Source organism: Hydra viridissima, unplaced genomic scaffold (genome assembly GCF_058129835.1).
Source record: "Hydra viridissima isolate aposymbiotic clone 2 unplaced genomic scaffold, HvirCarnegie_v1 scaffold_9, whole genome shotgun sequence".
Taxonomy (NCBI): Eukaryota; Metazoa; Cnidaria; class Hydrozoa; order Anthoathecata; family Hydridae; genus Hydra; species Hydra viridissima.
In genome coordinates this window covers 1,657,693-1,672,787 of record NW_028324308.1, presented here as the reverse complement: position 1 = coordinate 1,672,787, position 15,095 = coordinate 1,657,693, and the positions used below count along the sequence as shown (strand labels likewise).

Genomic DNA, 15,095 nt, shown 5'->3' with positions numbered 1-15,095 from the left:
TTTTCTGTCTGAAGAGCTCAGGTGTGTGTGTATCTATATATCTATATATCTATATATATATATATAGACACACACACACACCTAAAAGTGAAATGGAGGTTCTACATTAACATGACCAGACTCAAATTTCATTAAACCAGGAGAGAATTTTTTAATTAATAAAAAAACACTAATATAATAAAATATTAAGTCTTTTTTAAGTCACTTTTGTCAGATTTAGTATCAGTTTCTTTTTTTGTCTTTGTTTTTCCTTCCTCTTTCTCTTGTTCCTTATTCTGCAGTTTGTTATTGATAAGATTGTGTAGTGCAATCACAGAACGTACTACTGAAGCCAAATAGATGACAACCATTTGGTCATTGGTTTTAATAGTTGCTGACTTAATAAACTCGCCAACATTTAAGTTAGGTAATAAATTAAAGATATCTTGAAGTTGATACATAATTGTGTGATTTGGAGGTAACTTCCCACTGATTACTTGTTCTAGGTATGTGTAGATATCTTGCAAATGAGCATGTAGACCCTTCAATGAATTTAACTGGTTTGTAATCTGCTGAGACAGAGTTCCAACAGTCATATTACGAATATCTCTAAAGAAGAAAGTGTGACATGCATAAAAAAATCCGCACAAAATTAAATTTTAAACAATAAAGTAAATATTCAATTAACATGAAATTTAATATTTTATTTATCATACTATAATTTAATGAATAAGTATGTCTGGACAGTATTTTGAAGATTTATGAACATTAATAGGAACCTGACGCAGGGCTTGTGATGAAGAAAATTGCCAAGCGTGTTACATCATGCTTGTAAAATTATAATATGTCGTCATCGAGCTTAATTATACTTGCTCGGGGTCAGGGCCGCGAGAGCGATCTTGAAATTTGCGGAAGACTGTGTTTATAAAAAGCTTTCTATTTATTATTTGACTTTCATTCATCAATGTTTGAAGTAGTATCTACAACAGTGTATTTATACTACTTCAACAATGTAGTTTTTTATACTTCCCAACTTCTTGTTTTTAATTTGCGCCCGATTGCTTTTTTTTTAAACTAATAATGGTAAAAAAAAACGCAACCAAACAAAAACCCAAGTGCTTGATAAGTTCTTATAATAATATTGAATATTGTTTAATAGTAAAGTGAGTGACAGAATGCTTATATTTTATGTAAGTACTACATATAAGGATATAAGTATAAAGAAGACGGAGTTTTATTGTTAAAACAACAAGTTTTATCATTACCTAAAAAATTGAATTACAAATATTTCATAAAAAAACCATATAAAAGCTTATTATTTTTTATGTCCCAAACTTTTGAATGACCATGATTTTATACTCTTGTTTTAAACTAAGAGAGCGTTGTTTATTGCTCCTAGGAGGTTTAAAAATACTGTTTATGGGTATGTTTCATGAGTGCAGCGCAATCGCACCTGCTTCATCACAAGCCCTGTGATGCATGGGAGCTGTAAAAATGGAAAGATCTATATTACTTAGTACACACTTTATTCATCTAAGATGTGTAATATTTTTGCCTAAAAATTGTTTGCATTACCTTTTCTTTTTATGTTTACCCATAAATCTTCAATAGGCTACATCTAGAGAACATTTAGTGGATTTTCATTTTTGGAAACAAATGCTATTTCTAACTTTCTCAGTTTTTCTAAACAAACAGCTGAATAGTGTACTGAGGCTAAATCAGGCCAGAACACAGAACTTTGAACTTTAACATTAACAGAATTTTGTCTCCCAAGTGATCTTTTTTGAATAAATTTTTTAACTTCAGAAATACATTTTCGTTGAATAAGTGTCACTCTTAATACCTAAACCTAAATTTAAAAACTTTGTTTTAGACATTCCATTTTCACTGATGCAGAGACACATTAGATCTTTTTCTGGGAATTTTTGTTGTGCAATATACTGCACTTCATCACTTGTAGATAATGATTCATGATAATAATAGTCTTGACTTTGCCATTCATTACTGTCCTAAGTAAAGTAAGACTCATTTTTAATCATTACTTTAGTGTTCTCTTTTGCATTGAAATTATTAGCAACTAATTGGAAGTCTAATACACTGGGTTTTAGCCTGATTTTTAGTTTTTTTGGATAATTTTTTCTCAATTTTCTCCTGACACCCTTCTTACTTAGAGACTATTACTTGTCCATGATATTTAATTTTTTCCAAAATTCCCTGTAACTATGGGCCACTTTACTGACAGCTAAGCATTTTAGTGCCTGGTGACCTCCAGGTTTCATAGCTTGGGATTTTTAACCCAAACCTGTGCAGATTTATTTATGCAGCTGTTATAAAGGAGTGAATTTGAGGGATTTTTCTAAAGTATTTTTTAGAAACAAAAACAAAAATCTGAAAACATTTATAATAAAGTAACCTTAACAAGTGTTCAACTCCAACTTCCTCTGCTTCTTCTGCTCCTATTTCACTTGGGATATGCTCGAATGTTTTAGATGTTGGTGTTCCATCCTTGTTGAAAAAGTTAGTGTAATATAGAGAATAAAGAAAAACATTTTTACAAAACTTTCTTTTTTGTGCATTTTAAGAAAATATGCACTGGTTTAAACAGTAGATTTGTCTACATAATCAATTTTATTCTGCAAAGTGGTAAAACCGATACACATGGTCCCATTTATACTTTAAATTAGACACTTTTCTGTCAAAAATGGAAGCTCTGATTTCAGGAAACATAATTAGATTTGAGATCTTATATCAAAATGAACTTTTTTATTTAACTTAGTTAATGGATATTGAAGATGTTGAATAATTTTTAATTAATAATTCATCTTAAGAATAAAAAAAAAATTTTGTCACTTTTTTCTAAAACTTCCTGTGATACTTCTATACCTTGATAAATTTAATTATTTGAAATTCAACCTGTCAGAGCTTGGAAGTAAATAATTGAATTATTTATAAAAAATAGTAGTAACTAAGCCATTCTAAATCAGCTACCTTACTTTAAAACTTGTATGTATAAAATCTAAATTGAATTCAGATACTGACATATTAATCCAGCATACAAACTTTAGTCAACTTATATAAATGGTTGGGAAAGTTATTTAGCTTGTCTTTCTAAAGTATAAAGCTTACATTTACATCTTTATATTAGATGCTTTAATTTATAGTTAAATACTTTATGATGGTAGGTGCTTATGCTAAATTTGTGAATTGATCTTTTTCTTTAAGAGTGGTCTAATAAACAAAACACCATGTTGCATTTAAGATTAGCTGTAATAATGCTTTTAAAATCTTATAAGCAAATATTATACGATAACAAAACTGCAGTCAAAATCCTACTATAATATAAGCATCAAAGATTATTGTAAAAGAAATTACAAAACATTACCAAGAAAAACTTTCATTTTTTGGAATAAAGTTATGAAATTTAACTAACAATTACTTACATCGTGCACTTCTTCAACAGCAATATATGCTTCAGTTGGTAAACCTAACGCTTTTGGTTTAGCATCAATTATTACTAATACCTGAGAAATATTAAAATAAAATTGCAGAACTCAAACAACAATAATGAATACAAATAATAACTAGTTTCAAAATCACCTTACAAATAATAATAATCATTAATTATATAATGAGGTTATATAACTCTCCATTCAAGCCAAAATAAAAGTTATATATTAACTGTTTTTAATACAGTTAAAAAGCAGAAATCCATGTCTAATCTTGAATTTTACAATCCAATCCAAGATTCGATTGCTACATGAGTACATTAACACAGCAGAAAATTTTTTTTAAAAACCAGCTAAGCACAAACTGATCTTTGTAATGAAACTTCTTTTTAAATAAAACTTTTATCAAAAGAAAAAAAAAAAAAAAACTAAAATTTAAATTTTTTTACAGGTTCATATTTTAATGACTTATTATTTGCTGGTTTTGCATAATCATACATTTAATATAGTTACAGTATTAAACAAAGTACTGAAGTATTTCAGAGCAAAACAATTTAACTAACTGAATTTGTATTAAATCTTCTGATGAGCTCATTAATTCGAATGTCATTTGAATGCAACTTTGGTCCGGTGTGATACCATCCAATAACTTTTTCCTTAGCTATGTTAAAAAAGAAAGAAAATATAATAACATCAAAAAATGTTTTACAAAAGATTGTTGAATAATAATTTTTCCAGAATTGCAAAAAAGAGTATATAGCACCAACAAAAACATTTATCTGGCCAAATATACAGAACCAGCAAAAATTTGATAATATCATATAGCTAAAGCATTATTTTTAATGCTTGTAAAAATACAGTTTGTTTCTCAAACAAACTTAATAAGAGCTTTTAAGAGTTTTCATTGCATATTTGTAATTTCATGTTCCGTTCTAATTAGAAAATTTCTTGGTGAGAATGTATAAAAATAAGAAACAAAAGTTTTTCAAATTTTGTGCTTTTTTAACACAGGAATTTCACTTTTGAGATCTGTTACATAGAATTATGTTGGAGGCTGGTGATTACACATCATTATGTAGATGGACCAAGTTTGTTTTATTTAACTTCAATTTTTACTACATACCATTTACTTTCTTGAACATAGAAGCCATAAGTTCTAAATAGTCATGGTCAAGGAACCAAACACTTTGATCTTTATCATCTTCATCAAATGGAACTAAAAAAAATTAATCTAAAATGAATAAATTCCCTGTTGCATATATCTAAATATTTTTGTATTTAGATTGGTTTTGATAAAAGAATGCAATTTAGTAATTGAGAACTTTTGGGAAATATATTTGTATCAAAATTTTTTTAAAAAAGTTTTTTTAACATTCCTCATAACATAAAAGTTATTCATAAAAAGGTAACTGTTTGGTAGCATGGAAAAATGTGACAAGCTGGAAGTAATAGACAGCTATCATCCTTGAATCTAATTTCACCTTCTTTACAGGTATTTTAAACCTAGTACCAAATTTTAACTGCTTTAAGTGGAGTCCCTCTAAATAATCGAAACATAAAATTATATTGCAGGAATTTTTTTAAAGAGGAGTATGGGCTGAGAGAGAGAGAGGCTGGGCAGAGAGTCAAGACTTTAATCTTAAAAAATTTATAATCTATTTAAAGATCACTCTAATGTTCTTTTTCATTTTGAAAAGTATCAAATATTTTTTCAGAAATACTTAAACATTCATAGAACAAAGTAGATTACAATTCTTGAAAAAGAAAATACCCTTATACATATATATATATATATATATATATATATATATATATATATATATATATATATATATATATATATATATATATATATATATATATATATATATATATATATATATATATGTATGTATAAGGGTATTTTTAAGGGTATTTTTTTTATAAAAGAAAATACCCTTATATATTTTACACTCACACATGGATATTTATATCTGTGGCTGTATCTATGTGTGTATATATATGTATATATAATAAAAACAGAAAAAATCAAGATAATAAACCTGCAAAACTATTTGCAATATCTAGAACTTTGTTCCTTAGTGAACCTAATAACACTCCAACAACTCTTTTCTGATTACCAACTTTAGCCATTCGATTGAAATGATCAACAACACTTAGCAAAACTAATGGGTGGACAACTACTTTCTCTATGGCATCACGTGGGTTTGTTAGAACAGTTTTTGTAAGTTGTTCATCAAAAATACCCATTTTGACTATGAAAAAATTCCAAAATAATATTTAATAATACACCTAATTATGTAACATAAAATTTGGATAAATCCTAACACAGCCTATAATATTTCAGATTTCTAAAACACTATTTAATGTATATTTCTTTAGCAAACAACTTACTCTTGATTGTATACAAACAACAAATACATTTTGTATATATATTACATATTCATTAAGTATAATAATAATAGTAATAATAATAATAATAATAATAATAATAATAATAATAATAATAATAATAATAATAATAATAATAATAATAATAATAAAAATATAAATTATCACTATTATTTTAACTTATACAATTATAACTACTACTATATTTATTATCACTATTATTTTTATTATTATTATTAATATTATTATTATTATTATTATTATTATTATTATTATTATTATTATTATTATTATTATTATTATTATTATTATTATTATTATTATTATTATTATTATTATTATTATTATTTTATTATAAAAAATGCTATACTGATTGTTTACACTTAGTTTAATAGCTCTAGGGAATTCAAGTATAATGTTTATAGCTATACTAAGCTAGCCCTTATAGTAGCGAGTAATAAATGATTTAGATAAAAAGAAACATAAGTTAATAAACTATTTAGCAGGGGTACAGTTTAGTTAAAAAAAATTTTTAAAAATTGTTAAAACAAAGAATCAAATAAAATTTTTAAAAAATAAAAAATGTAAACATAAAAATTAATAAAAAATAAAAGTAATAAAAGATTAATTAGATCTAATAACTTTCATAAAAAGAGAATTTTAATGTTTCTGCAAAAAAAAAAAGTTATGAATGGTTAAAATTGACTCAGCATTTGGCAGCTTTGCAATTCCGCGTAAGTCATCACGAAAAGGGGACAAGCACGAAAATCACAGAAGAGTTAATTATTTTCAGCGTTATCGTTTTATCTAACGTAAATTTCTTATTTTATATGTAGCTGTACTTTTATTGATATTTGCTTAAAAAATTATATTAATCTGAAACGTAAATACAATCCATACATTGATTAATACTAAATAAAAAACTATTTTCCGTAACTTTATTTTCTTTGAGATAACTGTAGACTTTTAAGTGTGGTTTCAAATTGTAAACTATTTTTACAGATGTAAAGATAGTAATATTTCGAAGAAGACACTGCAAATGTAAATGAGACATTTTTAAAATAAAGTTATACAAATCTTAACTATTTTAAAGAAAGGAATCTGTTCTTTATTCTTAAGTGAGAATGATGTTGATTTCTCATTAATCAAATGGAATATGTCTTTGATGTTTCAAATTCACAAACGAGATGTTCCATGGCTTATTATTTTTCTTAGCCCATTTAATCTATTCTTTATGTTAAAATCATCCTCTTTTCTGTTAACATTAGATATTGATATTATCAACATTTTTTCCATTTTGACCTTTTTCCATTCGGACATTTTTCATTTTCGGACAAAAAAGCTTTAAAATAAACATCAAAAAATTTAGAAATAAAAAAATGAATGCAAGATCAAAAAAAAGGAAATGCTTTTTAATATTTTTATAGAACAAATAAGATGAAATTCCTCCATATTTTTGATTGAGGATAACCGATAAGTCGATATGAAACGTTTGATACCAATAAAATTGTCATGCTTCACCGTATAAAATAGCAAAAATAACTGCCCTAGTCAATAAAAGAGTAATGAAATGAAGAAGTTGATAGCAATAACAATAATATAAGTATTTAGGGAGATAAAAGGAGCCTAGCCCAATCCCTTCTTCCAAAAAACTTTTTTTAATTGATGTGATTAGCTCAATTTAAAAAAATTTTAAATTTTGTACAGAAAATAGATACTTTCTTATATCTAACAACTACCCAACTCATTTTCATTACCCGCAAATTTCTATTTTTTACTATAAAGCAATTTCGAAGAAATCTCACTGCCATCTCCCAGTTATAAGCACTATCCGAAAGAGAAGCAGGTGGGGGTGTGGGTTGGGTTTGGGGACAGAGTTAGGGAAGAAGACAGATTATGGGTAATTTGCGTAGTAAAGATTATATTGGCAGTAAATAAAAGTATTTCAATGTAATTATTTTACTTTAAAATCTAAATCATGCATATTTATATATGTACAAATTATTGTAGCACGAGAACTTTTTTATGTTTGGCTTTGAAGTTTGCAAGCGTAATTTGATAGTAGCAGAAAAAAGTAATCTTTATTTCTTAATTTTTTTAAAACCTTTATTTCCTGTAGTTATAAAAAAACCTATAAAAACATATACACAATTCATTTATAAAAATTTGTCATTTTTGCTTTAGATATGAGCTACAATAATTCTTAAAAATATAATAAATTCATGTACCTTATGGCAGAACGTAAAATCTTTAAAACACCTGGAAATCTTTATCATCAAAAAGTTAAGTAGGTTGAATAGATATTAAAAGACTAAAAATGGCTATTGCCACAAAGTTTCACAACTAGTTGTAAGTCACGTTTTAAATTATTAGTTATAAGCCTGACACTTACCTCTGAATTACGCTACCATCGCCACTTAAGTTTCGATTGTTACACGAGATGCCACTTTTACTGGTTAGTTATATAACTCAAAGTAAAAATATGAAAAAGTACTCAAGACTTATATATATCTGTGTGTGTGTGTGTGTCTTGAATACATTTTAATGATTTTTTATGATTTCACATATTCAGAGGAAATTAAGTGGGCCACGCTGCAAGTAGTTCAGGTCACTATCAGCCGATCGATTTGAAATGGAACTAAAACTTGTATATGACTATTGTAAAGATGTCATAAGGTGTAATAGAGACTACATTACATGGAAATAACACACTTTCTTAAGTTAGTGTAATAAAGAATATTAGGAAATTCCTAAAACTTTTTGGGATTTATCGAATATTTGTCGAGTTTTCTCAAACAAATTTATAACTTTTAAAAAACTGATAATTCCTCAAATGAACTATAATATTCATAACATTGTTTAAAATTTTAATGGAGTTCGTTTTGAAATTCAAAACTTTTTATTAAAACCAGTGCTGTTTTAAGAATTTAAACAAAACTGTAAACACATAGAATTGTTATAAAACATTAAACGTAACCAATGGTAACGATTAATGGACTGACAAAAAAAATTATAGAACAGAGATTATCATTCTTGATATTAAAAAAAAAGATAATGAAAGAGATAAACTTGCTTATCAAAATAAGCACAGTTCATAACACAAGCTGTTTTAAGAAGGTTTTAGAGATATAAATGAGAAAGTTAGAACATTGGCTTATTATTCAACGTGAATGTCTTTAAGATATTGCAACACTTGTGGGGCTAAAGCTGATTGGATCAGCACGTATTGTACAAAATGTGGATCTGTTATTGACAAGAAGTTGGGAAAAATAACAAGCAACACTTCGAAAGCTGTAAAGAGCACTCGCTTTTACGTGAATAAACGATAAACTGCTTCAAATGCCAAATCGAACATGAATAAAAAAAGCAGGCTGAACAAATTGTAAACGTTTTCAAGTAAATTTAATCAACGCAAACATTTTGTTTTCTACTTTGATTACTCTTCTTTTTCGCTTCTAAGAAAAATGACTCATTTTATAAGCAAGAATGCAAAAAAGATTCAAGAATTAATTATTAGTCATAATTATTGATAATAAATATTAATAATAAATGTGAATTTTTTAAATCTGATTGCTACAACAGAAGAGGATTTTACAGCACTATTACAACCACGAGTCAAAAATAATGTTCGATACTTCGTTGTAATTCTCATTTCTACAATTTATTCTTAAAAATCTTAATTGATCTCGAATTTAAAATACCATTTGTTTGATTTTTCTCTTAGTCTAAAAATTTCCTATAAGTATTTTATACTTTTTGCTATCAACTCACATTTGAACTTTTTAAGTAAATTAACAAGCTTAAAAACTTTTATTAAAAACCTTAAAAAATAAATACATCAGAAGAAAGACGAGAAAAAAAGTGATTTGATTCACCTCTTGTTTCTTAATTTCAGTATCATTCGTGTTGCATTCTTTTTGTTTAAAACTATATAACTTTTTTCAGATAAGGACATCAAAATGAAACAGCAAACTCGAGTAAATAGTCTAAATATAAATCGCATGCAAATTCTCAAAAGTTAAATATCAAATTAAGTAAATCATAACAACTTTTGTGTTTTCTTTCAATGATTTGGCTATTATTCTTAGTTTCCATTTAAAGTCTGGTAAATACATAGTTAATTCTAAATGTTACCAAAACCAGCTAATATGATACTTAACTAGTTAATACGACACCTAAACCAGCTTACATGGCACCCAATCTATTTATATGTCACTTAAGCCAGTTTACATGGCACCCAACTAGGGAATGTCCTGGTCCCGATTGGAACCGAACGAGACCCAACCCGAACAGGTATCGGACGCCGAACAAAACGAAAAATAATTTTATCGGACTCCGATTACCCGAACGGGTATTACCCAATAACGCCTATAAGATTGGGTAGTTGAAAATTTTCATACCCAATCCGACTCAATCTATCGGGTAACTTAAGTTATTGGTGCCCGAAAGTTATTGATCCTATCGGTTCCCGTACCCGATTTGCCTTTAAAAAAAAAATTTCCAAACGGTTCTGTCTCACCCTTCATTTGAAATGCTCGACTGGGATTGGTTGTTACGAAAAATTCAAGGTAAGCCAAAGCCAGCAAAAGCGATCGTAAAGCATCATTTTGTGCTTTCAGAATTGTTTCCTTTTTCGTTTCTTGAAATGACCTTAGAAAGGTTGTAATTTAAAATTTTTAAAATTAAAATCAGGCGTGCGTAAAAGAGCAAAACATTTCGAAAATGTTTGCTAGCCAGTTAAGTGCTCTATCATCACAATGTATAGGCGATGTTGATGCTAAAAATGAAGAAGGAAGTGATAGTGTAAAAGAAAATCCAAAACTATCTTCAGATCCAGATGACCTGCCTTCCCACGAAAGCGAAGCCGAAAAACCAGGCAATACACTGTCAATTAATTTAACTTCTTTGTTTAGCCCCTGTAAATTTTACACAGGGTGCGAATTGTCGTATTATTTAAATACTATACATTGACATTTTTATTTTTACTTATAAGAAAACGTATTAAGAACTGTCTTTATTCTTTATATATTTTTTATATATTCTTTATATATTCTTTATATGAAGAGAGAAAGAGAAACAAAAAAAATGCTCGTGCTTTATATAACAAAAATGAAGCGTGGGAGGCTTGAATGACTACGCGATTGTGCGCAGCACTAATTGTCTTCAAGAATTCCTTAAAGTTGCAAAGAATTCCAGACAAGTTGTCTACCTGATTGCCAAAAGTTACATCTAAAGTTGCTAGTATAAATAAGTCCTACAAATGATCTGAAATAATACAATCTGAAGTTGCGAATGATTAAAAGAAATGCGAGTAATTAGGAATAGTTGCGAATAATTTTAAAAATGCAAAAAGTTGTAAATATTTGGACACAATCTCAGTAAAAATTGGTTAAAGTATGAATAAGTCTGATTATCTGCCCTTAAAATCAGTTTTTTTGCTCATAAAAGTTGGAATTTTTTAATTCTCACAATTTGGAAGTTTCCTTCTGAGCTTTATCAAGCCGAAGAAGCAAAAGAAGAACGGGACTGGATTGAAAGGAGAACTTTTTGGCAATTATGTTGTTGAGGCAATTTCTGTATGGATGAGAAAGCTGATGCAGTTTTGGGTTACAAAACGGAACGTCTATCTAATTCTTTCCAAGGCTGCCTTTGCTATCCTGAGCATCCTCAGAGAACTTGTTCAGCACTGCTAGCCTGACATTCACAAAGGGAAGAAATCGCATGGATCCTCTGAAGACTAAAAAAATGCTCTTCATCAAACGCAACTATTCTCAGTTTGAAAGAAAAATGCTGCTCAAATTCTGCTCAAAAACCAAAAGCTCCTCATCAATTCCAAATGAGGACCTGGATGTTGACATCTAGGAAGTCCTTGTTGATGGCAATTAACATTATGGGCATGTATGACATTGAAGAAGACAAAGAGTTTGTTGAAAATTATTTTTTAAATATTGGCTCAGATTTCTTTCAATTTATTTCATGCTTAGAAACTCATGAAAACAAACAGTACATCTCCAAATTTTAAATGTTTGTTTTTTAATCAGTGTTAGGTAAAAAATTCAAAGGTGAGAATGCAATATTTTGCCAGTGTTTTATTTCTACTACAATTAACTCTAATAAAATTTTTATGAAATTATCCGTTTGGCGACCGACAGAATCCCGAACGAGACCCCTGTTTGCTTGAACAAGACCCCCCATAAAAACTGAATTAAGTATGCCACCCGTGTCAGTTGACATACTTAATTCAGTTTTTATGACAGCTAAACCACTTAAATTAGCTACGCTTGATGTTGCACGTTAATTATAAAATTTTTTTTTTTTGTAATTTCACATTAATTATGAGATGATTTTAAAATTATTACAAAATAATTATTTCATAATCACAAAATAATATAAAATAGTTGTAAAATAATTATAAAACAGTTTTAATATATATATATAAAAAAAGTACAAAATATTTATAAAACAATTTCAATTAGTTTAGTTGAACCACAGGGCAGCACGAAATATTTTAACAAATTCAATTCAACCTAATTGCAGACCATTCTAAAAACACATCCAAATCATTTTGAAACTGAAAAACATTGGATTTTTGTATCATCAGCTTTAAACTTAGAACTGATAATCATTTGATCTGAATCATCATGAATCAGTTGATCTGACAATCATTTCATATGTAAATAAAGAAATTTATAGAATCTTGCAAAACAAACTTCCTTTCATTATGTACCCATTTCCTGTATCGTTTATTTCTAATTATTTAAAAAGACATTTTCTTTTCTCAATTTTATTAACACTTCTAATTTAAAAATTCAAATTTTATGTAAAACCGTATCAAAGCTTTAGCAAATATAGTATATCTATTAACCTAAAAAAAGTGCTTTTTTTTTACTAACAAGAGTGCAAACTTCAAATTTAATCCGTGAGAAACTTTTGTGTTAAACACAAAAATTTTTCACGATTTGTTCGCTGCATAAACTAAAATGAAGAGTTAAAGTTGAAGAGTCAGCAACAAATCGTAAAGATTTTGCTAAAAAAAAATTTGCGGTGATCTTCATCTATATAAATAAACTCTGTGAATGGCATGCAGTGAAGAACTGTGAGGGTCATCTGACTTCTTCGAATAATCTACCAGCTTTTTTTAAATTCGTAATTTACGAATCATAAATGAAAAATTTATAATTTATAATTTTGTTTTAAAGAAAAATTCGTCAAAAAAAAATTATTTTCTGATGTTTAAAATCTGACCAAGTGATTCAAAAGACTTAACTCTAAAAATGCTGCTGGCGGTTATTTTACTTGCTGAGTTGAAAAGGGTAATATCGTTAGTTGATCCAAACCAGCTTACGTACGCTTATGTAACAGAGCAAATAATGAAAGACGAATTGAAATATTTAACGCAAATCCCTAAAGATATTCCGCACAACTTTAGCGTTTCTTTTCTGTTCCCTAAACTAAATTGGGATCCAGCGTTCAATGATACAAGTTCAGATAGCTTTTATTGTTTTACGGATAAAATTAAAAGACGGGTATGTAGCATGTTTGTAGAATTTTTTGACGCCATTTGCAATTTCCTAAATGCACCCTATCTTAGATATTCTTTACCTAAAATTAATTTTTTTTATTATTTGTAGTAATTATTCAGTGATTTTTTTTAAAAAAATTGTTTATTACCCTTTAATCATTTTTAAAGCTTTTTATTAAATTTGTGCTTTTTTTTTAACTTTATTTTAATTGCAATTTGTTGTTAACAACTGCAGCAATATTTATTTTTTATTTTATATATATAATTTTTTATAGATTTTATTTATGTTCTAGTTTGCATATAATTATGTTATGTATACTAATTTTTAGGATTTTTGATTATGCAGAAATGAAAAACAAAAAAATGATATAAATCTTTTTTCTTTTCAGCTGCAAAAGATATATGACCCAGACGAGTATGTTGATGCAGATGCAGTAGATGTCAGGTATGCTGATTGTTTACCTTATTCTCTTTGAAAATGAACGTATTTTAAAGAGAACTGAAAAGGAGAGTGATTTTCTAAAATTGATTCAAAAAGTTCATTTTTAAACATCATCTCTTTATTTCAGGGACTTTTACGATGGAGTTTACATAATAGCTGATTTCATTCTCTATTTTAATAAAAAAATGTTATGGCCTGCGTGGAATAAAACTATAATTGCAACCACGTTATTTCCTTCACAACTACAATCTTTAGTAGACGTTTATATTTTACCACCGATCAATTCTAAGTACAACCCTATCGTGAATTATACTAACAATAACCTCGACTGGTTCTCTCAAATCGAAAACATAACTGATATGGCTGGTGAAAAAGATACTATATCATACTTCGGTAAGCATTTTTTTGAAATGGTAAAATTGGATATGACATTTATATGGTAATCAACTTTCTAAAACAAAACTTGTAGAAAACAATATTGTGAGTTATTGGAAAATGTGATAAATAGCACCCTGCGTGTCCTGCAACATTCTGAAGCAATTAAACTTAAAAAATTAAGGTTTAATGCAAAAATTGAAACCCTTTTTTGAAGATTTTGGCGCTGCATTAATTTGGCGCTGATTATTCCAGATTGAAATATGCTTAAATTTTTTGAATTCATCATAAAATTTTTTGAATTCATCATAAAATTTTTTGAATTCATCATAAAATTTAAAACGTAATCTTGAAGTAAATTCATATTAAACCTGAGAAATGTCATTGAAAGTTTAAGATAAGTTCTTTAAATTGCTGCTTAGCAAAAAATGTGCCACCGCATTCAAAACATGTGCATAAAATTGATACCATCATGCATTAAACCTAACCATTTTAAGTTTCGATGCCGCAGTAAATGACTTTTTATGTTTTGGTTTTTTAAAACAGACTTTAATTTAAAAAAAAAATTTTTAAAGGTTATTACGACATTCCACCTCCGCCTCCAACATACAATGGACCGGAGAAGTTTTCAATTCCCAACCTTGTGCTTTACGGTTTTCTGGGCTTCAACGGCTTCGTTATTTTACTGACCCTCTTATTTTGGGCATTAAATGGGAAACGAGAATCTTTGCTGTTAAATTATTGGATAAAGGGTAGAGATGACATGCGAAGATCAAATATTGAAGCCACTCCAGGTGGTGTTTGATTCGGTTTATAAATTTGATCATTTGAGATAAACAAGTTAAAAAAGAAACTATTGTAAAACTTTATTCGATTCAGTAAAAAAAAATCAAGTGACTCGGAGAAGTAAAACGTTTTTTAAAAGTCAAATTATGAAAAA

At 27.8% G+C, this 15,095-nt stretch overlaps 2 protein-coding genes across 2 annotated transcripts; one reads left to right on the top strand and one right to left on the bottom strand.

The window, feature by feature from the left end:
- Positions 1-126: 126 nt before the first annotated feature.
- Positions 127-5,717, bottom strand: LOC145185206 (26S proteasome non-ATPase regulatory subunit 7-like). The gene is made up of 6 exons (XM_090097099.1): positions 5,468-5,717; positions 4,549-4,641; positions 3,989-4,086; positions 3,420-3,500; positions 2,393-2,484; positions 127-588 (listed from the first exon to the last, which is right to left on the bottom strand). Exons 1-6 carry the CDS (start codon positions 5,673-5,675, stop codon positions 186-188), a joined length of 975 nt encoding a protein of 324 aa, XP_089953225.1. The 5' UTR covers positions 5,676-5,717; the 3' UTR covers positions 127-185.
- Positions 5,718-13,012: 7,295 nt separating this feature from the next.
- On the top strand, positions 13,013-15,095 carry LOC149883542 (uncharacterized). The gene is made up of 4 exons (XM_090097561.1): positions 13,013-13,342; positions 13,728-13,783; positions 13,908-14,173; positions 14,731-15,095. Exons 1-4 carry the CDS (start codon positions 13,091-13,093, stop codon positions 14,958-14,960), a joined length of 804 nt encoding a protein of 267 aa, XP_089953687.1. The 5' UTR covers positions 13,013-13,090; the 3' UTR covers positions 14,961-15,095.

Excerpts from the sequence above, each read along its gene's own strand:
- LOC145185206 (XM_090097099.1), bottom strand. The coding sequence starts at position 5,675 with ATGGGTATTTTTGATGAACAACTTACAAAAACTGTTCTAACAAACCCA. Across the intron at positions 4,642-5,467 it reads TATTGCAAATAGTTTTGCAG|TTCCATTTGATGAAGATGAT; the intron begins GTTTATTATCTT and ends AATTTTTTTTAG. Across the intron at positions 589-2,392 it reads GGAGTTGAACACTTGTTAAG|AGATATTCGTAATATGACTG; the intron begins GTTACTTTATTA and ends TTTCTTCTTTAG.
- LOC149883542 (XM_090097561.1), top strand. The coding sequence starts at position 13,091 with ATGCTGCTGGCGGTTATTTTACTTGCTGAGTTGAAAAGGGTAATATCG. Across the intron at positions 13,343-13,727 it reads CGGATAAAATTAAAAGACGG|CTGCAAAAGATATATGACCC; the intron begins GTATGTAGCATG and ends TTTTCTTTTCAG. Across the intron at positions 14,174-14,730 it reads AGATACTATATCATACTTCG|GTTATTACGACATTCCACCT; the intron begins GTAAGCATTTTT and ends AAATTTTTAAAG.